Source organism: Zosterops lateralis (assembly GCF_965231275.1).
Source record: "Zosterops lateralis genome assembly, chromosome: 5".
In the NCBI taxonomy this organism is placed as follows: domain Eukaryota; kingdom Metazoa; phylum Chordata; class Aves; order Passeriformes; family Zosteropidae; genus Zosterops; species Zosterops lateralis.
Genome location: NC_139766.1, coordinates 12,319,371 through 12,346,301, shown reverse-complemented (window position 1 = coordinate 12,346,301; position 26,931 = coordinate 12,319,371). Strand labels below are relative to the sequence as shown.

Genomic DNA, 26,931 nt, shown 5'->3' with positions numbered 1-26,931 from the left:
TATGCACAGAGAGCTTCTAAATTTCACATTCCCTCAAATCTTCTTCACAGCTTACATTGTGTAACACATGCTAGTCATTCACTCTTCTGAGATTTCAGGGGGGGTAAAAAAAAAAAAAAAAGGAAAACCAAAATTGCAGCCAGATCTTTCTTTCTTTCTTTGCTGACAGATGAGACCCTCATCCAAGCAAAGGACTCAGTAACAGGCTGGAAACACTCTGCCTGATAAACATGCGCATATTTACAAAATGTGCCGGTCCACTCCTCTTACCAACCCACGCTGAAGGACAAAAGAGAAAAAATTGCCACGGGCATCACATCATGCATTTATAATTTCCAGAGGGGTTCAAACTGGTACCCACAGAAGGAAACCTGCCTGAGCTGGGAGCTGCTGCTCAGCTCCATGTTACTTCCCACCGAGGAGCTGCACAGCCTGGCTGCCAGCTACAGACAGATTAGAAATGGTGCTGCCAAGTGTTAAAAATGCTAGGCAACCGGGTTTTATGAGAGCACAGAAAGACCTTGAACCTCACTCTTCATTTCAGAGCAAATATAAGCCAAATATAGAAAGCGCACAAATTATTAATATATACTAATTTTACTTTTATTGTCAGATGTGATTATGCTCATGCATAATAATTGCAATGATCTACAATAAGAAAACATCAAGTTTTGCTAAAAGCCTACTCTAAAACAAAGACAAAAAAAAAATCCCATCCATATTTAGAATTTTAAAGGGGAATAATTAATTTAAAATATATCAAAGACTAATGAAAAATCATTCAAAATTTAAAATACAATTCTCAATAACCAGATTCAATATGAATGCTATTTCCATATATTACATACAAACTTCAATAGAATTTCACTGCCAGCTGGTTCTAAACTTTTTGTCCCTCTCCTCCTTAACTGAGCAATTAAATTCTAGAAGCACAGCTCTCAGTAATTCTGCCACAGCAGTTCTCATGTTCAAAGCACTTTCTGGGCATTAAACTCCACAGCAACCCAAAGAAGTCAGCAAAGAAATGTCAGTATTCCCATTTTACACAAAAGAAAAAAAAAATTAAACAGATCCTCCAGAGTTTTTATCCAAGATCAGAGAATCAGTTTTGATTATACACATACTAAGCGACAGATAATCCATGCTGTGGCTTAGCAAAACATTTCTATTTAATAAAGCCCTTAATCACTTGTCTAGAGACTTAAATGTTCCTATATTCAGCTCAAATGAGTATGCATGTTGCTAAATGAATCTACAGATGGAGTCCCAACAAACAAAGCCTCAGAACAGCATACACCCAGGGAGAGAAAGCCCAGTGAGCAGGCTTTTGGGCGAAGTGAGGGGCATATAATCTTAAAAATCATGAAGAGCTGGAGCTAGAAGCTGGACTAGAGCCAGAGTCTTTAAGCACAGAGTGGTGACAAGGGAGGCAGAGACATAACAGCCCTATCTGTGCTAGCAAATGAAGAGTTCCAGGATGTTCCTGGGTTTTGCAGCACTATGATTCACACTGTTAAATTGATAAAGAGAGGACCTTGAGAGGCTTTTGGCTGTAATAAACTTCTCTCCCCCAAACTGTGGGGTGGCTCAGAGGCTACAAGGCAAGGCCACTTCCCAACAGGCAGCACACACATGGCCACCATGGTTTGGAAGCTGCAGAATGTCACCCTCAGGGGCATGGGCCTCTCTGTGCCAGCTGGTCCCAGGGCTCCCAAACATCCAGTTTGCCCAGGCAGATGTACTTAGTGAGTGCAGCTCATCAAAATTAGTGTGGCACAGCAACACACAGTAACATTAACACTCCTTTAGATAATATTGTATTAAGATTTCCTCAACTGGCAGAGGCTGGGGTTTCCCAGCATACAAAGGGCTCTGGAGCCTGTAGAACAAGCACAAGGAAAACAAACTGTGTTTGCTTTTCTCAGTCGTAACCCAAGAGGGTGGATGGCAGTGTTTAAATCTTCTCATCAGAAATTCTGACTACAGCATCCAAATAAATCATATTCAAATACCATGAACAACAGACAGCTCTAACTCACACATCACTAGACATCTCCTCTGTGATTCCCAGCAGTGGACCAGCAAACTAAGGTCACACACAGGGCTTGCTGCCTGTCATGGGAGCCCCATGCCAAGCCATGTAGATACTCATCTAACATTAGCATCTGTTTGCTTGGCAGGCTCCAAAGGCAATTCAGCTGACAACTCTGAATTTGCCTCTGGGTCTGCCACCAGATCATATAACTCTAGGACTTCTGGGAATGCTTGATACCTCTTTGATGAAGATCATGCATATCATAATATATTAGCTCCATTCTAAGCATCCCTTGAAATCAGTGTTTATGACCTCAGCATTATTCAGATTGTGTGGCTGGTTTAAGTGTGTAAACTAAAGCCAAGTTCAAAGCTCATGCAAGTAGCCCTTGTTTGCATCAAGGTGTCTTCAGCCAGTTTACATTATGATCCCAAGGAGATAAAAATCAGTTTTTTCGGTGTTAATATGGGTTGCTGTTACTGATGGAACACCACAGACTGCCCCCAAGCTTGTCTAAAATGAACAGGATAACTGTATCAGCTTTACTATCACTCTACTGCTTAAAGGTTTCATATGTGTGTGAAAATGATACTAAAAAAGCCTTACACAACTTTACATTGGTCTAAAAGCTTGTTTCATAAGATTCAGTTCATAAAAGGCCAAAGTTTTGCTTTTTACCTATCTATATATACATATGAATACACACACATGTATGTATCAAACTAAATAAATGTGAGGAAAGATGGGAATGCTCACATGCTTAAAATTAAAAGCATGCTAAATCACCCTATTTTGTCAGGAAATAGATGAACTCTTGGCCCCGAAACATTGAATTCCAGACAGCTGCAGTGTGAAAACCAAATGTTAAATTTGCCCTCAAGTTTAAAGGCATCGTATTTCTATAATTACTCATTTAAAAAAATTACTTAAAGAGCAGAAGACACTAAAAATCAATGCACCTTTCCCCAGTCTGTGTCTGATAAAGAAACTTCAAACACCATTAACAGCCTCAGGAAATAAACATCCTGTTTTGGGATATTCTCAATGGACATCAATTACATAACACGACTAGAGCAGCAAATATTACAGATGCTATGGACAATGTCTAAAACAGGAACGACTTGCTGGTCAGGCAGTTTCTGGGTTTTGGTTTTTTTCCACTTCTGAAAGTAGCAGCATGCAGGGAACCCAGTCACTATGTAAAAAACAGCCCTAAAAGCTCTTTCCAGTCTTATCATGCAATATTGCAAGTGGGAAATCAGACAATTCCCACTGTGTTTACAGCTATCGAATAGAGACTTTAACGTTTCAAACCTATGTTTTAACACTAAGCAAAATCAGTCCTTCATCAAAAGGTTAAATGCAAAATATAATTTTTTTATCCTATCGCTAAAACTGAAAAGTCAAAAAAAAAATCATCTGGAAAAATAAACATCACTAATCAGATTTCTGTCTCCTGCACCAAAACAGACCTAGAGGAATTTCCTCAGGAGGCTCCCCAAATCAGGGGGGCATCAAAGCAAATGTTGGTGGCTCACAAATCTGCAGGCACCTTCCCTAAGGCCATGCCTCCTGAAGCCATATTGCTTGAGAACTGTTAATTGCAGCCCACACAGGTAACATTTACACACCTAAGCCCTTGACAGAAGTGCAAGGCTCCCAAACTCCCCTAATATCCTTGAAGCTGTGCCTTGCAATCATTGCTGGTTGTTAAAATGCAGTCCACAGTAATTACTGCTGTGTTCTCAAGGCAGAGCAGCCTTTGCTGCAATACAGCAGTTCTGAGACATGAGGCCAACTGAAGCCTCAAGTCTATTTTAATCCCACTATAATTATAAATTATGGATATGTAGTCAAGATGCTTCTGAATTTTTGTTTGCATGAGGGTGTATTTATGCACTGCAGAGGAACACTGCAGAGGAATATCTGAGCTTGAACTGACTGAACTGGCATCAGAGCCATTGTAACAACAGCACAATGCTGTGCCCAAGACATCACTGCTGTCTGGACTCACTGCCCTGTTCAGAGCTAACAACAAAACAGACCTTTTCACCATCCTCCATTAAGCAATGTTGACACATCCATTAAATACAGAATGAAGAGAAAAGGTGTTGACAGGTTTCTCTAAGGCAAAACAGAGGAGAAACACACTGGTTAGTTGTTCAAAGGACCATGATAAGGGAAAAGTACTATTACCCAAGTCAGAACCACAGAGCAGATGCTGGAAAATTTGCCAAAGACTGGTTGAGTGGAGAGAGACATTGTCTTACCCACGCCTGCACCAGCATGCAGCTGCCATCAGGCCTCACACTGCAGTGAAGAGGACAGCTGCAGACCTTGGCACCATTTCCTAACCCTGGAAGAACTTATCTCTCTATAACAATATTTTTCTTTTATGTTGCTATCCCTTAGTGATGCAATATTTGTAAGTAAAAAAACCTCCTCTTTTTACTTCAGTACATCACTGTACTTTTCCAGGAATGCCACGTCTGATCAAATACCTCATTTTTTTTTTTTCAGTTTAATAGCCTCCTATGCACTTGCATAATTAGTAATTAATTCTTTGGAGAAAGAGGTTTGCCTCTACACATGCTCTGCGCTAACTGGAGAGTCCACTGTGAATCAGTACCATACTGAGTAGATTGTAGGGATTAAGTACATTTTCCACAATCAATAAGGAGGATTTCTGTAATCGGCCTTGCAGAGGGATCTAGATAGATTGGAGCATTGTGCTATGATGAATGGGATGGAATTTCTAAAGTCAAAATGTCAGATTCTGTACGAAGGACAGAGTAACACCAGGCACAAGTACAAATGAGGAGAAGAGCAGCTGGAGATCAGCCCTGGAAGGGTCTGGGGGTGCTGGCCAACAGCAGCTCAGTGTGAGGCAGCAGTGTGCCCTGGCAGCCCCAGGGCAAACTCCACCCTGGGTGCATCAAACACAGCACAACCAGCTGGTCAGAGCAGGGGACTGTCCTGCTGTGCCCAGTGCTGGGGTGGCCTCACCTGCAGTGCCGTGAGCTGGGCAGTTTAAGAGGATGTTCAGGTCTCTGAAGGCATCCAGAGGAGGGTAACAAAGGTGGTGAAAGGGCTGGAAGGAATGTCCTGTGATGAGTGGCTGAGGACTCTGGACTTTTCTAGTTTGGAGAAAAGAAGGCTGAGGGGTGACCTTGTTGCTGTCTGCAGCTTCCTGAGAAGTGAAGAGAGAAGTGCTGATCTCTTCTCCCTGGTATTCTGTGACAGGCCATATGGAAATAGATCAAAGCTGCATCTGGGCAGGCTCGGACCGGACAACAGCGAAAATTTCTTGACTGAGAGGGCAGGCAAATATCAGAACAGGCTTCCCAGAGAGGTGGTAGATGCCCCAAGCATCTCTTCTCAGTGTTTAGGAGGCAATGCCCTAAACAACATTGTCTAACTTTAGGTCAGCCTGAATCAGTCAGGCAATTGGTACTACATGGTCATTGCCGATCCCTTCCAACTTAAGGAGTGTACTCTATTTTAATTAATTCTCTGTGGTCTTCTCCAGATCACAGCTGTCTTGTACTTTTATTCTCCAAACACTAAAAAGAACCTAGGCATGAAGACAGAGATGTATCATATTAGCATTCACAGATAAAAAACTAAGATGGAAGAAAGAAAATTATTTCCTCAGGATGTTGTCATTCAGAGAGGATCAAGTTAACATCCTAAAACTTAGTCTGATGCCTCAGAATATACAACAAATTATTGCCTGTAGTTATTCATGAAAGTGTTTTTGAACCTCCTCAATCTTCAAAGTGTGGACTTACATTATGAGAGTGAACTTCAATTGAAATCCACAGGAAATTGTTTAAATAATGTGTCACACTAATTTTGAATGTGTTTCCTGAATATTCAGTAACAGTGTTCAGTACATGCAAGGGAAAAATATAAATTTTACCTTAAAAAACAGTATCATGGGTCCTTCCTCAGAGTCTTATGAAGAGAACTAGCTATTATTTCATTCTTCCATGCTTAGAATGGAGGCCTGAAGAAAGCAGCCAAGCCCTGAAAATTCTATACATCTGTCCCCCTTCTTAAGTCCTATAAACTCCCAGATTACTTAGGGCAAAAAATCCTTATAAAAAGACATGAGGAAATACAGGGACACTGCTTGAGGTTAAATTAACACACCAGAGGGAAGTACTTACCAGAGTTTTAAAAGCACAATCCAAGACTCCCTAAAAGAACTGCAGAACCTGACCAGTACCCAAGTACACTCACACAGGGAAGCTGAAACAGGCAGCAGAGCTTCTTTTTCCAGTAATTTTGCACATAATTTTGAGCTCCTTTCAATAAAAGAGACCCTTTTATCTGCCCACTTCCATCATACAGCTGATTGTATACCCTAGGAAACTGTCTGCAATAAACATCCAACTATCAAGCAGTCACTAAAATATTCCTTTTTAAGAAACTAGACAAATGACAATCATTATCCTAAAGGCCCTATTATGAGAAAAGAAGTTTATTGTTGCACTAATGTTTCTCCTGATAATGTGAGATAAAGAGTCTTTCAAAAGCTGTCAGAGTAGTACCTGGCCTGTTGGAGCTAAAAGCATACTGATAGCTTCAGAAAGTCAGAATCAAACCATACAAAAATCTATATTTTTCTGGTAAAGGAAAGCAGGACACTATGAAGCACACAGAAAAATTTCCAACTCTGGATTTTTTTTTCTTAGTAACTGACAAGATTTACTAGCTAGCTGGTAAAATAATGAAGGAAAGAGGCCAGCAAAACTATACAAAGCTAAGAGAAACTGCCTTGTACTAATTAGAAACAATGCGCAGCCTGATGACACTTTATAGACTTCAATTAACATACTCTGCAGGAAGGAGCTTTCAAACATCTGTATGATGATTATTCTCCACTGGGATGTCATTTACAGTGCAAAGTATTAAAAACAGGGCCAAAAAATCAATTATAATCTTTGTAAATGAGCATATTCTTTATCTAAGGGATTTGAACTTGTATGTAGAAATTTGTTTTAGAAGGAGAGACAGAATCTGATTTGACAGTAAAAAACAGCACATACCTCTCCCCCCCCCCCCCCCCCGCCCGATTTGTACAGAATTAAACTTAAGGATCATCAAGATAACAATTTGTATATGAAGTGCTAGAACAAAATATTATTTCAAGCCAAGCCTATCAAAGCAATGACTAACCCCAAGCCAGATTTAAAGAGAGACTTTCATTATGAAAGTTTTCAGGTAAACATCCAGAAATACAGTGATTACTTGAATGATTAAAGATATGTACACACTAGATATAAAGACACAAATATGCAAAAGTAATAGGGAGAGTAGAAAGCAACCAATACTCAGTGAAAATGCTATTTCAACTAGCTTCTATTTAATACATTAGAATTGAGAAATAAGGATTTTAGCCTATAATCAAAAGAAGCCAAAATAATGTGGAAAAACATAAATTACCAGACCAAAAAAAAAAAAAAAAAGATTTACCACAGTAAAATAAAAAGGAAAAAACTCACAAACAAAATAAAAAAGATGTTTAAATGGACTGAAGGTTTCTTTTCTCATCTACTGATTTTCAGACATGTAATTTATCTCAGAGAATATGCTTAGAAGGTATGTGAAAGTAATGCTGAGTTTCATTCAAGAGCAATGACCAACTACAGAAAATGACCAGAAAATCTACCAGCCATTTTATCAGAGTTCTTAATCATGGTAGAAAATCTGGCAGCATTAACCTGACTTTGCAGATCACTGATGACCAATCACCATGAGTATTTTGTACAGGAAGTAAGATGAATATAACTATTCTCTTGGAGGCAAAACTTATTTGTCTTTGTAGGGGCAGATTAATGACCTACAAACATATGGCCATACTTCACGAATATATGAAAGCATGAACTAAAGGAGAATGCAGACAGTTGCTGAGTAATGCCAAAAGCATGCCACTCCTGTGCTCTAAAGACTGTCTCCTCATAATTAAGGAGGTACTAACCTAAGATGTTGCATTTGACCTTTAAAGCCCTGAGCAACCTGAAAATCGAGGCAAGGGACCAGGCTTTCTGTGCTCTTTACCCCTCTTTCTTTTTTCCTTTTGCTTTTGCAGCAATGATTAGAGAGAAGCTGTCAGTCTCCCTCAGCCATCGTGTCATCTGGTCAGACAGGACCTGGACCTATTAAACCCTCATTCGAACTTCACAGCTCATTTCTCCCGGTGAGTACCTGGGGAGAAACTAAAAGGATACCCTGGAAGAGTTGTTTTATGAAGCTACCTCTCTGTTTTGTAGTAGGTTACCTGGCAGATGAACAATTTTAAAATGCTAGTGGGATTTTTATGGTTAAGGCAGCTCAGAACAGGATGAGATGCCAATCAGCTGTGTATAATCAAAGATAAGAGGATGGAAGATGCTGTCAGGATGCCTGGGCCTCTTCATTGACACGGAACATCATGGCTGTCACTGGTGTTCTGGAAAAAGAACCTATTTAATATCATGTGCTCTGCAGAATTAAAATGAAGTCTGAATTTCATGAGAAAATTCAAGATAACTAGGTTAATGCAGGATGTGTGCAGCAGAATTTCAGCTGCACAGCAGTCTCAAGCTATTTTTAACAGCAGCAACTACTTACTTAAGTAGAATCAGCAAGAGGCCACATTCCCTATTGTCTGGGAATAACAAAGCTGGAACACCTCTAACAGGCTACCTAGGGATTACTTCAGCTAAATGCAGCTTTGTTATCAAAAAAGAAAAGATTTTTTTTTTTTCAGCCTGACAGCACCATAAAAACTCTTGTTCATAGTGAATGACACATGAACAGAGACTGGTGTTTATAATTTTCTGCTGGTTAAAGACTCATTCTTGCTCCCATTGAACTAAATGAGGCAAAACTGCCATTGATTTCAATCAGATTGTCAGCAGACCTTAAAGATACTAACCATCAGCACTTATTAATATGGAATTATCAGCAGAAAACATATTGACTGGTTGATCTAAATACTTTATCTTCATTCATCAAAACACTTAATCCAAATGAACAGAGACAGAAAACTGAACCCAGACCAAAGGTCAGGCTGAACTTACAAATTGCAATGAGTGCTGATGCACACTACCAGCAGCAGCAGCAGCATAATGTGCATTGTATCCAATCAAACCAATGGACAGAATATTAAATGGGAAGCACACACACTCCCCCACACACCCATCTTGCTTTCCCAGCAGTTCAAATTCTGCCTCAATCACAAACATCCTCCATCTTTTCACATAAAACATGAAAAAATCATTAAAAATTCATAAAACTGTCTCCTTATTTGCTGAAGCTTTTAATTATAAAAGCCAAAAATCAACTTTTGTCACAATAAATGGTACAATTCTCATAAAAAGCTCTTAAACTGCACTGATATTATTCTAACTTCAGAGAAATAATTGATGTACTATAAAGGAGAAGAAGAGTGGTAAAAAAAATCTGAATTTAATTATATGAATGGTATTCTGTATACACTTAATTGCATAGCAGTAACACAACCACTTTCATTACTCTTTATAGCTTCAGATGCCCATTAGCACAATCCCCAAGGTTCCTTATGAATAATTAGATTAGAAAAGGGGGACTCTGATGAAACGCAATAGGATGCAATGCTTATGAAACAGCACATCTTGAATCCAGATGCTGACATGACAACATCATGAAGAGCTAATTTGCACATCCAAATTAATACCATCATGATGATAATATAAAAGAAAGATATGCATATGAAACGAGCTACAGAAAATAATGTCAAAAAGAATTGAGGTACTTATATTACAAAAATACATCTTTTTGACATTTTAACTCAGTTGGAAAGGTGCAAATAGATGAAATGTCATATTCGTGAGCATGGAGATACTTAAACAGACTTACTAGAATGTAATTCACAATTTGGCAACACATGGGCAAGCTGTTTAATAAATAGTTATACCCATCAAACACGTGCAGCACTCACATAAACAGGTGAATAAATTTCATTATATTCAATAACACATCTGTTTCTATTTGATCCACTGAATGTTTTTGTATTGTTTGGTGCTTCTTAGGTATACACCATCACCTTAATCAGCAGTGATATATTTTTGAAGGATCTCTGCATGGGGCCAAAAAGGCATAAACAAATAGGGTTTAAAAATATTTTAAAGAGAGTCAGATATTTCTGCAGCTGTCCTGAATTGTATGTCTGTGTGTTTACATGTCCAAATGGTTAAGAAAGATCTCCCTCAAATACACTTAACAGAAAATAATGGCATTTTTGTAAGAAGGCAAATAGGTCCACTTCCACTTCTGTGTCTCTGCTTCATGTACAGATTAAAACACAAGCCCAGGGTACAAGGCAGCCATTTGCTACTCTGACACTGATGTCAAAGACAGCTCCTTCTCTCCACATTTTACAGCTTTTAATGTTCATGGATCCTGTTTGCCCTATGCATTTGAGAATGTGTTCTGGCAAGGCTAGCACACAGCTTTTAAGAAAAGTTCACATCAAGATGATGGGATCTCTTTGGAGTGAAGAAAAATTATCATAAACTTAGAAGAAATGAAAACATTACTGAAAAATGTGGGAGAAACAAAGGGATAAAAGTAGACAGATGGGACACAAGCAAGAGGTATAAAACTGGAGAGGTCATAGATATGATAAAACAACATCTGAAACATAATGACTGGAAACTTTCTTATGATGCAAGGGTAAGGAAAACCTCACTGGATTAAAAAACCATACATAAGGCTAATAATAACAGTGCTCTTCACTAAGCATTTAGGAATCTACTACAAAGCATCACTGAAACAAGGAGATCAATAGGATTCAAGTGATATATATACTCATGCACTTATCCACAAAAAATTATGACAATAATGACAATAACTGAAAATAACTTATGACAATATTTTACTAATTGACAGGCATATGGAAGAAAAAGGTATATAAAGAAAAACAGATTTTTAAAAACCCCAAACAAACCAAAACACAAACCCCAAACAATTTCATATCTTCACAGCAATCATGTCAATATCATGGAAAAGTAAACATTTTTCTGGACAAATAATACCCACTTATAACAGGATAGTAACAGGGGAAGAACAGCAAATCTTTCCACTTTGTATAGTTATGAGGAAGAATGCATTATTTTTGTACATAATATTACACATACTACATGCACAACAAATACTACAGGTACTTCATTACTCACTCTTAAAAACACTTCCTTTTAAAAGAAGTCTGAAGTGCCAGCTTCTTCATTACCACATCCCTACAGTCTTTGCTTACTGAGATTGATCCAACACTGTTTAAATCACTAGGAGTTCCTTCTAGAGATTTCAAGGGAAACAGTATCAGGACCAAAATGTATGAGTAGAATACGTTAACGAAACCAAAAATCAAATAACCAGCAAGACAGAGAGGCAACATGCAGTGAGGAAACGTATGTCAGGCATAAGTGAAAGCTTTTATTGGTATATGAAAGCATTTTCATGAGCTCTTGCCACTGTAACCCTGATGCTTCCTGTATTTATCTGCCTTTTTCTGTTACCCCTTGCTGTGCACTGTGTAAGTTACAAAATTCTGATGGCATGTTCATTTTAATCACCTATAAGGCATCATACACTCCTGTGGCACTGAAGTGAATAAATAACATGAGGCCTTTTATTTTGAGAACACACAACTAAGTGCTCTTAGTCATGATGTATGTTCTACTCATCAAAATAAAACTCAAATCAATGCAGTTCTTCCTTTGGAAGCCAAAATACTAAAAAGTACATATATTTTAAAAGCTCCTATGAATCATTCTAAAGCTGAAGTTGCTGACAGTCTCCAAATGCATGAATTCACAGAACACCATGCCTAAAGCCAGAGCTGGCACACTGGTTTGTTCCCCTCACAGTGTGCCTGCCACAGTTCGTGCTTTGCAGCAGCACTGAGACCCATTTCTGCACTTACATGGTGCAAATGGATGACATTTTAGTTCCTTTTTTTCCTCATCTGCTTTCCTATAATTCTTCATTTTCTGTGCAAAGGTTGGAAGCTCTGCCCCAAAACATGCTACTCCTGAAACACTGTCAGATGATTTAGGGTGGTTTTGGCAGACACTGGTTTCTAAGGACATCAGCCTAGGCCTGTGCAGTAATTTATATGCTGCTAAGATCCAATTAAGTCCATGTACAATTTCACACATGTTTTATTGCTAACTTTTCCTGTGGAATGGCCTTTCATGAAATGTATGATACAATATTAGACCTCATTAAATTAGGAGAAACACACAATCTATCAAAAACGTAAAGAACACATATACTAACTCAGGATGTCATCTCAAAACAGAACACCAATTCCTGGCACGAGGAAATTTAGGCAGGCAGCTTCTGTGAAATATTTTAATATTTACTTTACTAGACACCAAAAAATTATAATAGTTAACAAAGGGTAAAATAGTTCTGGAACAGGCCCTGTGCTTTTCAGTGTTTTCAGACTGCAGTCAGAGAACTGATGACAGATCACAACCACCCTGGCAGCTGCCATGGCTTGGCAGAGCTTGGACACCACATGGCATAGATGTAACATGTATTGTCTTAATATAGTAGTTCTAAACATAAATGTTTTAAAGATACGTAAACATATTAGTAGGACAACAAGAGGACATCAGAAGGTTGGGTTTACTACTACCTCTGCAATATCCCTGCTGTATTCTCTTCTCACATTAGTCCAACAAATTTGCAGAAGACCATTTATGCAGTTTTTTTTTAATATAAAGAAATTATGTACAGATAAGATTTGCAATAAAGCTCATCAGTCATCTCTCCTTGGTAGTCTCTTTATTGCCCTCATTAATATTGCTTTTCTGTCTACAGACCTGCGCCTCCAAGCACTTCCTCAATTTCTCTTACCTGAATAGGACTGTGGGACTTATCTCAAAGGTAATATCAAGTTATGTTCATGCATTTCCAAGAATTTCATGTACTTATGCAGTCTCTGATTTTGAGAGATCGTAACTGGAGCTTTAACCCTCCTTCTCTGGGAATCAACTAAATGCATAATTTGCCTGGACTCATGATAACACGTCAGTCTATTTAAGTGCATTCACAGTGCTCAGTAGTATAAATTGTTATTAAAATAAACCCTTGGGAATCTGTATGGTTATGCTTTCACTGAAGCCCCCATATCTTCACAGCCACCTAGATTTTACACTTGCCTAAACCCATGCACATTAATGAGAGATGTGTATTAAAGATTGCAACTTTAGGTTGTCATAATATCCTGCTCTGAGATAAAAATGAATGAATCTATTTGAAAAAGTACCGAGACAAAAAACAAACTACTAGGAGTGGGGAAAGAGAGGTACTGTTTCCCCCTGTTTAAAGCAAAAAACCACAACAACAACAAAGAAAAAGCATACAAGAAGAGCCATCTCACATCTTTAGCTAGATCTGGAATCTGAGAAATAAAGAAGTGCCAGTTGATGAATTACAAGCTTAATTACATCTGGGATAAGACGTATTAGAACCCAAAGGAAAAATGATTTGCTGAATGTCAGCATGCTCAGATGCCCACCAGCGAGCAGTCTCTCCTCTATTCCAGGGTTTCAGTGAAGACAACATACATGTCAACCACAGCAGAAGAAACACAAACTAATGAAACTGTGTGTAAGCTGTAATTACACTGTCTCAGTGAATGGCACTTGGGGTATTGCGAACAGATTGTACATGTTACTTCACACAGGGCCTAATGAAGCGTTCCATGTTCTACAAACTTCACCTCTTGATTTAATTAACCTTCATACCTACACATGCACTACCTACCAATCATAAATGTTGGAAACCCCTTAAATCAACTGTGGTGCTTTTGAGCTACATTACAAAAGTAACAGAGGTTTGGTTTGTGTTGTTTGGCAGCTCAAAAGTGAACAGCAAGGAAATTTTAAAGTCCTTAGAAAATAAAAACTCATATGATGAATTTGGCCCTAAATCACCACTCCTAAACCTAACATCTAATCCTTTAAATGAAATTGCAATGAAGCAGAATTGATTCATTCACAACAATAAAAAACTACTGTTTTACTAGAAGAAAAATAAACATGAAAATAATCTAGGAGAGACAACTTTGTAGACCTCTAGATACTAAAATGTCTTCTGTTATGCAGAACCAATTAGATAGCTAACGCACATCTTAGGCATGACTTTGCCCAATACAAATACATAAATATATAAAACTACATCATTTTCACTGACCCTTAAAAATGGAAAGAACACTCATCATTTTTGTCTCACATAAAAAAAATCATCTCAGAGACCACAGCAGTTAATCTTTTACAAGTTTAGGACAGAGCAGGCCGCCTACAGCCACCCTCCAGGCCTCCCATTAGCCTTCATCTTCATGTTTGCCAGATCAAAATTTTCCTCCTGTATAAATTCTTGCTCAGACTTGAGCACTCAAGGACAGATCTCTTCAAATACAAAGGGAAGCTCTGTCTGTTCTCCCGGCAGGAACAAACCCATGGAGGGAAGTCAGCAAAGCCTCATTTTCTCTTCTAACAAAGGACAGCATTTTCTGCTGCCCTGTATTTTGAAAGAACAAAGAAAAAGAACTGCACCTCAGAGAGGCACCTCAATGACAGAAGAGCTACCAGGGCTGCTCCTGGCAGGCAGGGCTCAGCTGAGTTTCCTTCATGAAGACTTGGTAGCTGTGTAAATGACAGACACAACTCTCTCTGGTTGCCTTCCCCCAGGATTAAAGTCTGCATAAGATACTTAATATTTTACTTCATTAAAAAATCAAGTTGAAATTACTTAATGCACAAATTAGAAAAACACTCAGAATTGATTTAGAAAATACAGGCTGCATTGGAGAAATATTAGCAAATTCTACACAACAACAAAGAGCAAGCGAAAGCTGCAGAGATAATTTATGTGACTCTCCAAAGTCATTTTAATAGTACCTCTCATAAAAAATTAATCTGTGAAAGTTAGCAAGCATGAAGCAGAGGAGGAGAACCAGTGGGCTGGATAGAAGTTGGCTGAAGGATGAAGGAGAAAGTTTGCCAGGCACAGAAAATGAGGACTCTCCTTGTATTTTAAAACTGAATCTTCTGTTTTTATATCTAGCTTTTAAGACCTACATTACAAGTAAAAAGAAGCACAAAGACCTCCCTAAAATCCTATGAAACAATAGGATTGCTGCTTTAAAAAGAACAAAACCACAGAAAAAACCTCAACAAAATGCAACAACATTTATGGTTACATTTGTCGCTCCAGAAGAGAGATTTCAAGGAGGGAGCAGAAACCTGTGTAATAGAGGCCATAAAGCAGGGTTTTAAATTAACTGAGAATTCAGCCAACCTTGACAACTTAAACAGAAGGTACTTAAACAGAAGGTCTGTCCTTTTCCTTCACTGGAGCTATTCTATTCATGAGAATATCAACCAATGTCAATTTCATTTTGGCATAAAGGATAATAATTGTATTTATGACATATCCCTCCAAGGCAGCATGTGAGATCACTCCAGAAAGCTAAAGTACACCATAATACATGAAAATATTTAATATATTTTAAACCTGTACTTACTACTTTTCACTTCAGTAGAAAATTTGCAGCTCGTGTAAAGCAGTATTGTGTTTTACCTTTATACCATTTTATTGAATAACTAAATAAAGAAGTATGTTGCTTAATAATGTAACAAGAGGAGTAGCTAAGCACACTTGCTTACCTCCCTACACTGCAGCTACTTACTCAAAGTCCATTCTTCACCTTTGTTATTCTCTCTCTGACTCAGTTCTTGGGCCCTGGCTGCATGGTAGTAATTTGAACCTCAAGGTACCAAGATGGAAAAATATTGTAGTGTCACCAAGTGCCACACTCCAATGAGGCCAGGGACACAGAGCATAACAAATGACTGCAATTGGTGTGAAATGGTTGGGGGAGCATTTGATACAGGATAGACTTAGAGCTGTGGGGTAGCAGAGACTGCTGGCAGATTGTCCATCACTACCAGGCTGGGGTCTCAGTTGACAGCAAAGGTGCTGAAAGTCCCAGGTGAGCTTTGCCTCTCACCTGGTAGAAAGCTAAATTAGAACCAACACCTTCAAACTCCCCTGGTTTAAGCCTGAAACTAAAGGCTCTCAGTTTTCAAGGTGCCTCATCACAGGCAGAGTATGCACTTGACTCCTGCCATTTTCTTCCCCTCTCCTACAGCATTACCAAACAAGGTGAACACTCACAAGTCATCTCCACAGAGAGCAGCATAGGTTCAGGAATTCACCAAGAATCTGAACACATCTATAGCTCAGGATGCTCCACAGATTCAGAGTTTGAGTCTACGTCAACCAGAATTAAGTCAGAACTGTGTGACTTTAGGCCAAGGTACTGGTGACTTGCATACCGAAGCACTCTGTGACCCTGTGTTTCAAATCAGAAGCTGCATCACATGTTTTTAGAAACCTCTACATGGCATGTGGTAGAGACATCGTTTTTTGTTTTGTTTTGTTTTGTTTTGGGGGGTTTTTTTAGGTTTAAACAGCTAGCAGTGAACCATTAATTGTGTACACACCAAAAAGGACTAAAAAATGACACATTATTGAGGACTCAGCAATACTGAAAGCCACAAGTCAATCTTTTGGGGATGTCTCCTTTCACTCTCTTGTCCTCCTTGCACAACTGACTCACAAACTCCTCTCACAGTACCTCATGTGAAAGTCACTGCTACCCAAATGAGAAGGTAAGGCTGCTGCTGCTACTGTACACACTGGGACTCCTCAGATGTTCACAATTCAAAGGGCAGTATGAGCAGCCTGGCTGCATGGCAGAGGTTGCCACAGAATCCTTCACTGCTGCTGCCTACACTAACACAACTATGGACAGTCCTGGAAGACCCAAAAAAATCAAGGAAACAGAAAACATGGTGAAAAGCATTTTTGATCAAACTACTATTTCCAGCATTGAAAAAGCAGCTATAGCTTTTATAAACCTCAACATGGAGTTTCCTTACAGTGATCCCTTTCCCATCTGGAACGGTGAAAGAGTAACACATAGGGTATAATCCTGGATTTCTATAAATTTTGAATGAAAAGGTAGAGAACTAAGCTCACGGCATTTTAACACCCCCAGATTCTGGTAACTGCAAGGAGCTGTCCAGGGCAGACCATTGGGTTTTTGTTAAAAAGTAGGGAAGTTTTAAGCAAGGATGGTGGCCTAACTTCTTACAAAACAAAACTCTAGATGCCAGAATTCATGTACCACAAAAAAAGAACACAGGTTTCCGGGTTTATAATCAGACTGCTTTTCAAAGTCCAAAGCTGTGAACTAATTTATAGCCCCAGTTCACTTGTATTTCCTACTATGGCAGAACTTAAAGCCAGTACAGCTGATATCTGGCTTCCCAGGAAGGGCTTTTCACAGACCTAAGTAAAAAGCCATTTTGCATCCTAACCAATACTATTATAGATCTTACCCAATAATTAAACCTAGATTCCCCCTTGCTGTTGTTGGTAACAATCAGATGTAACAGAAACAACAGGTGTTTTGTTTTTCCTGGGACTCTGAAAAATTAGGAGTCACTGAATGAAGAGTCCTCTATTTCTTGTGTACCACAAAAATAAATAAACCTTAATCTGCAAAATCCAAAGCTGTATTATTTGCACTGCTTCAGACTGCAGTTGAATGCAGGCATTTTACTCTGGTCTTGCTGGTCTTCAATTTCAGAATACAGTGCAGAGCAGAATAAAGCCACAGACTTGGAAAAGCTATTTATAGTGCACATGCCCCAAGGGGATATAGTTAATAACTAATTCATTTCACATCACACATTTGAATGCAATATGAAAACTTCTCAGTTTCTTATCAGTGCAGGAGAAAAGACCCCACTGTGGCTCTCTTTAAAATAATTAAGGATTCCTTACCAAAACATTTTAATCAAACTACATCTCCACAGCAGTCTTCTCATTCCCTGCCTTATAGCTGTTTTATTAGGAGGTCCATACCTATTAGGTTTTGATAAAAGCACTGATAAAGGTTTTGATAAAATGATGGTCCTTTTCCTAGATAACACATTTGTTTATCAAATAGTTTTCCACAAGCTGGATTAAAATCCAATATATTACTGGTCATATCAGTAGGAAACAAATGGAAAAAATCTGCTGAAGAATTCAGTGAGCTATATAACTGCATATGATGAGGTTTTGGATTGGGCTAGGGTTTTGCTGTAGAGAAAACAGATAAGCTAAGTATTATTCCCTTGACCAGATTGCTGAATATTTTATTACAAATTATTAAGAATTAAACAACAGACAGGAAAAATAAGGATTTGTAGTACTTGAGAGACATCAATAAGCACACTGAGCTTCTGTTCTGCTGCAAGTGCAGCAGAAACAAAGCAGCAAGCTGACACAACGCTCAGTGTAATGACAGCCCTCTTGTTTCTCCACACCCACAATTTTTGTTTTCTTTTGCTTTTCTTCCACATACTGACACCAGGTGTTAGAACAGCTTGACTCAAGGAGAGTGTCCCAAGAACAGTGTGGTTTCAGCCAGTTCTGGTGCCAAGAAGGTCTCAGAAATAAGCCAGCAGGGGAGGCTGTGAGGAGCCCCAGCTGGTGCTCCACAGGAGCTACTATTGCCATGGGACTCTGATAACTGTAAGAGAAGAGTAAGGGCCCTTGGAAACAAAAAGGAATTTAAAAAGTCCAAAAAACCCCCATGAATACCACAGACTATCCTATGGCTCAGACTTAGCAATGACCCACTATTTAACCTGAGCCTTCTGTTACTTCTTAATTAAAAGGCAAGTTTTTGTTAACAGGTTTTATGCTTAAATTAGAATTAATTGATATATAGAACAAAGTGAACGAACTCCACCAATTTGTAATTCAGTGCCCCTAGGACACCCAGTTTTTACTGAGTAGGATGACAACATCCCAATTTTACCACAGCAGAGGCAGCATGAAAATTGCTTGCAACATACAGTAAACATAGACTGTAACTAGATATTGTGAGCTTACACAGCCTTTTACTGATGTTGTAGGATCAGTGAAAATGCTGGCAAACAGCACTGAGGAATAGATGTGTAGACATCATAATGATTTAAACATAACTGCCTTTCTGTTTGGCAGTCTTAACAGAAACAAAAGTAGTTACCTTGCACACATAACTGTTTGCAAATTTATCAGGCATGAAGGTCAATGGGTAAAGCCTAAATAAACATGTTCTAAATCTCTAATTAAATTTAACAGAAAGAAAGCAGATCTCCTTCAACAATCCTTTTAGGGTTGGGTTTTTTTTCCTTTTAGCAGAATATTCTGATAGCATTAGAAAGTACAGCTCAGTGAGCCCTGAACACCCATTTCCAGAATCAGACCTTTTATAAACAGGATACACTACTTCATCTGTGTGCATTGATTTCATTAGGAAATTGACAGAAGCTGACCTGAGGGTTTTTTTTTAATTTTAGATTGAGAGAGGGCTTCTGGTTTGTTGGGTTTTTTTCTGTTGTTGTTCTGTTTTCACTTCTGTTGTTTGTTCATTTGACTATGTTTACTTTATTACAAGTTTATTGATCAGATGCTTTAGTCTGAATCTCTCTAAGATTCAGAAAAGAAATATGTCCTCATTGCAATCAAGCAATAATATATTAACTATGATTATTAAAGCAAGCAAGGTAAATTATACTGGCAAATATCCGACAAAAAAAGTTGTAAAGGGTAGTTATAAGAGGGCTTAAAAGTAACTGCTGTGCAAAATAGCATCAGCTGCTCAGTTTCTCATATTTTAGCCTGAGCTAGAGCATGTTCAGACTACCTGCAAGACAAAAAATGCAAAGACTGTACACAACTTCTGAAGGTAGAAATTAGTTTAGTTCCTTAGATTTCTAAATATATTAGGGGTACATCAGCTACGGAAACCAATTGTCACTTTTAAAATTTTGCTCATACAGTATTTAAAATTTTGAAGAGGACAAGTGCTATCTAGTCATCCTATTAATTCTTTAATTGTGACTTCTCCCATCAAGTAAGTGGCAGATAACTTTTTTATATGCTAATATTTAAACTAATTTTTATTAATTGCTGTCCCAATGTAAGCTTTCTAATGGCTTCATTACATCAATAGGTGAAGAAATACAACCCTAACAGAAAAAAAAACACTAAAAAAATACAATAATATAATTGTATTTTATTGGATATAAGCTTGTCTGTGTTTTCTTTAAAGATCAGAATTATCTATTGTCCCCAGGAAATTCCAAGTATTTAACTTTTAACTTTTAAAACAAAAGATTAGTGAAAAGCATGTAAATTTCCAGAAATGTAAATTCATTTGTTATCAAATCTGTACATTTAAATGGCAAAAACCATAGCACTGCAGATGAAAGACATGTGACAGCACACTGGGTTTTTGGAATCTTTAAATGTATAGTATAACACTGAGTCAGCACCTTCTCTGTATCACAGGGAAGTGAAGATGTCTTTTTGAAAGAGCAAGAAGAGAGAGCTAAGCAGTGATCTCCTCCTGAAGTGTATTGATAACCACAGCCCTGCAAGGGAAAGTGGTCACTGAGCACGCTGATGACCTCCTGGTGATGTGGCAATACAGGATGCTGATGTGCCAGCCCATCACCTTGACAGGAGCAGCTGGAGCAGCACTGAACAGCAGCACGACGAGCATGTGCTCAGTGGTGTTACCTTGCTGAGCGTATGTAAAGCTCCCATCAGTGAGCTGCTGCTCAAGAACCAGCCCCTGAGCTGCTCTCCATGGTTGTTCTGCTACCAGGTGGGCATAGAGGGAGAGAAAATGAACCACTACAAAAGCAAACACCACGAAACACTGTATTATATTCACTGCTTGTACAGAGCAAGGCAGAATGACAGCAACGAAAAATTTATCTCCTTTATATTTTAAGGTCTGTCTAAATGTGTGCTTATTGCATCAGTACAGCCAATCCTCTCCCAAACCAACCTAGACATTTCTTCCAACAAGCACCTGAAATCTGCATCCTCTCCTACTTAAATATCTCCCAGCATATTTATTGACACTGAAGGACTGGAGCTAATAACATGATGTGTATATCATCACATTTTAACTCCAGATGGAGCACCATCTTGAGTTTCATTTTAAAAACTTAGTTATATATGAAGATCTTTCAAATAAAGGGAAACTTTATGGATCAAGCTCTGAAAAACAACCATGGAAGAAACTTGCCATTGATACTTTTCAACACATCTTTCTATAATTAATTCATTTAGTGACTACTGAGCTAACATAAAATCAGTCTGTGATTATACAGCCAAATGCAAAAGCAAACGACAAAAAACAAGCAAATTTCCTACTTTTCACTGCTTAACTTAACTTCATTAAACATATTTTTCATTTAACAGTAGCAATGTCCCTGGGTCTCAAGTATTTCTAATTTCTGCAATTAGTGACTATTAAAACTCTCACTTACTAGCTGGATTTTAAAACCATCTTCAGCATTTCACTGCTGTTGTAGTACTACCTAAGGTAACAGAAATTCTTCATGCTCTAGTCTTGGTGCAATGTATGGTTAAGGAGAACCTAAGCTATCCTCCTTTCTCTCATTTATCAGGGGCTGTAGGATAGCCTGTCCACACCTGACACATCTAGACCAGGCATTCAACTCCAGAGCCTCATGCCAAAGCATACAGTTAGCTTTCAGTTCTTGGCAGCTCCCAGGTATTTCCAATGTAGTGCCCACTTTTTCTCTTAAGAAGGAATCTTTCTCAAGGCCTTTTCTCTTCTGAAATTATTTTATTGGCAGTCAGAAATTTCCTAAGGATTGCAAATAAAGACAGAAGCATGATATTTTTTAACTTAAACCCACCTTAAAATACCATCAGAATTTCCTAGAACTAAGAAAATTATTTTACCTCACCCATGTTTTAATGGAAGGGGTCTCTGCCCATGACAAGAAGGTTGGAACTAGATCATCTTTAGGATCCCTTCCAACTCATTCTGTGATTCTATGATTCAAATGTTTTGACCTGCCTAGATGTTGAACAGATAGATATAAAATAGATATAAAGACTTATCACAAAAACCTGGCAGTGGACAAGATAAGGAAGTATTTGACACAGACCACTACTGCATTTCATCATAGACTGCATCACAACCCAGCAAAAAAAGGTCTAGTCATCTTCCTATCCACTAATGATACAGACAGAAAATTTATCAATTATCTGTGTGCCAAAGCATGACCTGTTGCTGTCAGTTGAAAAGATAGGCATATTCTTCAATTATGTCCTGTATTGTACAAATTAAACAGGAAAACTATTGAAAGCTTTCATTAACCTCCCAGAAAGTACATGTCTTTCAAAACAATTACAATCAAAAGAAAAATTATCTATAGACCAATTTTGCAAGGCTGAACACCTGAGGCACCCATTCTTTAAATCTAATATTCTTTTGCCAGACAACGGAACACAGAAAAGTAATTTAAAAATTATACAGCAAATTCCAAGCCATAAGTAACTCATAATTTGAGTGTGACCTTTCACTGTGGTCAGTTGATGGTTCAGTCTGTGGTTGGGAGGGGACCTCCCTCAGCAAGACATGGACAGGGGGCCAAATGCACCAGCCAATCTGGTCAAGGGTTCACTGGAGAATCCAGGCTCCCTCTCAAGTGCTTAGTGCACTAAGAAGCCACAGGAAGGATTTGTTCTCTGGGCACACCACCAAGACAAGGATAAAGCTCAGCATTTGAAGGTGGAAGCAGTGAACAGCTGCAGCCCAACAAGGAGCACAAAAGAACCAGGAAAATACACAGAGAAAGCATCCCCTCTGTCTTTGGGCAAAAGAAAAGACAGCTTTGAATTCTCCCAACTCAATATCTAAACTGCATAAAAATCGAAATTGTAATAGTCTGTGCAACTGGATTTATATTCAACCAATGTCATGTTCAGATAAAACATTTAAAACCCTCCCTTAATCAGTCTTAATTTTTAGGTGTTATGGACAATCCAAATAGAGGGACATACTCTATTGGATATCAAAGTCTTAAAATGTGAACTAACAGTAGCACCCCAAAACATCTTTAAATTGGTAACATTCTATATTATGAAAATTATGTCCCTGCAGTGCAGGAAAGACATAGGTAGGAGATAGAATGTTTTCCCATCTAAAACAAAAAAGCAAAGAGTTCTGACCTCAGAAAGCAGCTGGTTGGCACTGAGATTTCTTGCTCATTCCAACAGCTAGCTGAGATACCAGAGCAGGCATAGAAACCTAATTATTAACTATCATTTAGAATAGTACTTACTGATCTATTTTTTCCTTTGGATAATACAGATGTCACTTTATACTCAAAATCTATGCTTTGTTAGAATGTAGTCTGTGTTCATTTTTCGATTGTTGAGCATACAAACTAAAATGATACTATGTGTCAAAGAGGAAGTTTTGATTTACGTTTGCACTTTTCCATGGGTAGTAAAACCAAATAAAGTTGTGCTACCAACAATCCCATTGTTTTGCCACTGAAGGCAAGTTTGTGAATCTCAGGAGAGCCTAAGTTTCCCACCAAGCTGCAGACTCATAAGGAGCTGTCAACATCAAATGCCAGAGCCAGGCCAGAAGTCTCTTTTAATTCACTTTCTTAAGAGTGCTGGGGAAAAGAAAGTCCACAAGAGTGGGGACAAATTGTAGTGTCACAACTACCCAAAAAGCAACAGAATCAAGAGTCAAATGACATCAAAAACGGTTAGTATACATGACTGTACCTTGGTCTATCATTTGGAAGATATAATCTATCAGTGCAAGCAGTGCAGCTTGTCTACTATATTTAGGGCTAAACCCAGATGGATTCAGTCAAGGAAATCTGAGGATTCTAGATGCCACCAGAGTCGCCTTGCGCACAAGCTTCCTTATAGCTTTCCCTAAAAAACAAAGAAATTCAAGACAAAAATGGTGAAAACTTTCCTCATCTAATGAAAATTTTTCAAGCAGGAATAAAACTGCTGACCCTGTAAGCAAGCAAGCACCTTGTTCTCCCAATCACTTTCAATAATAGAAAAATACTTCCTCAGTGGACATTCCCAGACTTACAAAAGCGAGCTACAAAGTGTGGCCCAGATCTTTCTAACTCCTGTATTCACCTACATCAGTGCAATTAGCTGAGATTCAAGAGAGTTTCCTCTCTCATTCTTATAATCCCAAAGAAATAAAAACTAACTTTAGAATTACCAGCCCTGATCTAACTCACTGAAATAATTAAGTACTTTGAAAATTCCTTAATGTGAAACCCATTGTACAGCTGTTGAAAGGATTCAACTCAGATTAATCAGTTTATCCTCCATCAACAGTTAAACAAAATGCCTGTTGAAGCAGTTTTAAGAAGCATTAGCTGCTTCAGTCAATAAAATTTAAAATGGAGCCCACAAAATCACTCTACAGGATCTAGAGAACAGGTGCTCTTTCCCTTTTAAAGGCAGGACTTTCCTAATGAGAAAGAAAAGAGTGGTAAGGAAAAACAAATCACACAAGCATATAAATAAAATGCCCTATTTCATAGAAATAAACTGTATTTCCACCATCTAAATATAAGGAGAGGAAATTAAGGAAGTGGATTTTATATTAATATTGGTATTCAAACCAAAGCAGTCTGAAGTAGCAGCTTCATTCCAGGTCTGTATAACATCAAAGAGAAAAAGTCTGGACCCATGAAGAAATATCTTCTCCATTTTAATTTGCATTTTTCATTTTTCAAAAGCCTTTCTTTTTTAGGAGTTACATCAGAAAGGAAATACATGCAAGCACTGAGCAGGAAAAAAAGAATATTGATTATACGTTCCAGGTTGATTTCTATGGCTATTTACACATGCTTATATTCAAATTTGCAGATCTCTGAAATTCAGAAAGATGAAGTATCAAAGCAGTTCTTTTTATTAAGGCATTATGTGAATCTGGTCCAGACAGCAGCAATCCATTCAAGTTAGTTCCTCAGGTGTGTATTTGCATGCACCACACTCTCATGAGAGAGTTTTCTTTCTATTTATGTTTGCACTTTTAAAAGCAGTACTTTTAATAAATAGTGAATCTGAATCAAGCCCACAGTATTCCTTTGGTGGAAATGAGGCAAGTTCTCTGGGTATGTAGACATCACACCTCTAATACATAATTTCCAAAATCAGTGGAGGTGCAATGCTTACACCAGCAAGGGACTGGTGTCCATCACCACTTGCAGATTCAGTTTCAGCAGTGCAGAACTATCAGCCTGTGTCTGCAATGAATTGTCAGCAAAGCAACATGGAGCAAGCCATGGCTTGGAGCAACCAATCAGAGCACAGAGAATAATTTATGTAACCAAATTTGAGCACACTTCCCATCTCTCACATTGCACTTCCCTTAAAAAGGCAGAGCTCTACTAAATGAAATCCCACTCCTTATGACTTGCCTTGCAAGCTGGGTGGCAAGTGGACATGAGGAATTATTAGCCAAGGGCAATTTCTAAGTCGTATAGGAATATACATGTATTTAAGGCTGACCCAGAAACCAACCAAAATAAGTATCTTGCATAAATGTTCTTGGAAAAGTAATGCAAGGGACACTGCAGAAATTGCTTTCAAGAGCTTGAACATTCTTGCCTGCTTTCTGGCTTAAGAATTTTAGATGCTCAACACTTTTTAAATGATATAATAGATTTTTCTTGAATCAAAACCAAATTTATTTCTGGATCATCAATACCACCACTGGAAAAACTAATATAAATATTTACAGCAAACAATTATACAAAAACTCTGCCAAGTTATATTTCTATTATTTCTCTGGAAGCCATTTGTTGATGTTTTCCACATTTACATTTCAAACCATCATCCCTTAATAAAGCCACTATATTCCTGATACCAAGTGAAAATCCAGACCAGGGAGAACAATTGTCACTTAAATACTGGCCATGTGCTTATGAACATTTTGATTCCACAATCACCTTCACGGTGTCTTCCCTGGTGTTTTTAATACCCAGAATGGTTACAAACTAGCCTTGCTTTCAGTAAGGGCCCTCCATGCATTTTAAATGCATGCCACCAAAAGGCTATGTTCAAGAAAAAACAAACTGTCATTCTTTGCTCTCCATCCTGTAAATACAAATTTTTTTATAGTCAAAAAATCAATATAAAATTTCCCTTGTTTATTAGAATGTAAAAGTATCTGCCACACTTTAATGCTATAATGCCATAATGACTGCTGGTCATTTGTATGTATATTGCAACTTAGCATATAGTTTCTTAAAGTAAGTTAAAAATTAATAATAAACCCCAAAAGCTCACATAACAATGAAAATCTCAACTGAAAATATCAGAAGACAAAATATCAGTGAACTTTGTCATGAAAATCACATTTGTAAAAAGAGGGCATGATTAAAAACCATCTCCTAGATGTGTGGTTTTTATGTACTCATGCACCCAATGGCAACAAACAAATGTGAACCACGTGTTAAATTTGAGCATCCAGACCCATAAACTCAAAATATATTTGCTGATCCACCCAGACCTTTCTAGGGTTTTCACTTCACTCAAAAAATTTAGGAGATTGTTCCATGAATATTTTTTTTAAGCATAGATTTGACATAAATAAAAATTAATAACAGACCTAAAAAAACTTTAGCCTATTTAGTTACACAGTCAGTGGGAACAATCCATGCTCTACTTATTAGGATAGAGGAATTCCAGTGCAATAAATTGATACTTACTCCATATTACAAGCAAAGAAGAGTTTTACTCTTCCTTTTAGTTTGCTGTGACACGATTGGTTTAAGATCTACTGGTATTCAGTTTGTTTTGGTTTTTAGTACTATCTTGGGGACTTGGACTTTTCATTGTTTATTGAGCTGATGCAAATCTTCATCTTGATCTCTTGTAAAGTCATGTACCACATGCTTACAAACCTGTGTTTCCTGAATATC

At 38.0% G+C, this 26,931-nt stretch overlaps 1 protein-coding gene across 5 annotated transcripts in view; it reads right to left on the bottom strand.

Annotated features, from left to right (window-relative positions):
- Window positions 1–26,931, bottom strand: part of PPP2R2C (protein phosphatase 2 regulatory subunit Bgamma) — a gene marked incomplete at its 5' end in the record, with an annotated part of 136,954 nt that overhangs the window by 63,760 nt on the left and 46,263 nt on the right. Inside the window, one exon of one of the 5 annotated variants that reach the window (XM_083861632.1) lies at window positions 23,753–23,908. The exons of the other annotated variants lie outside the window; for them this stretch is intronic. Coding sequence (XP_083717758.1) covers window positions 23,753–23,765 — 13 coding nt within the window. The remainder of the gene's footprint in view (window positions 1–23,752; window positions 23,909–26,931) is intronic. 5 annotated transcript variants of the gene reach the window in all.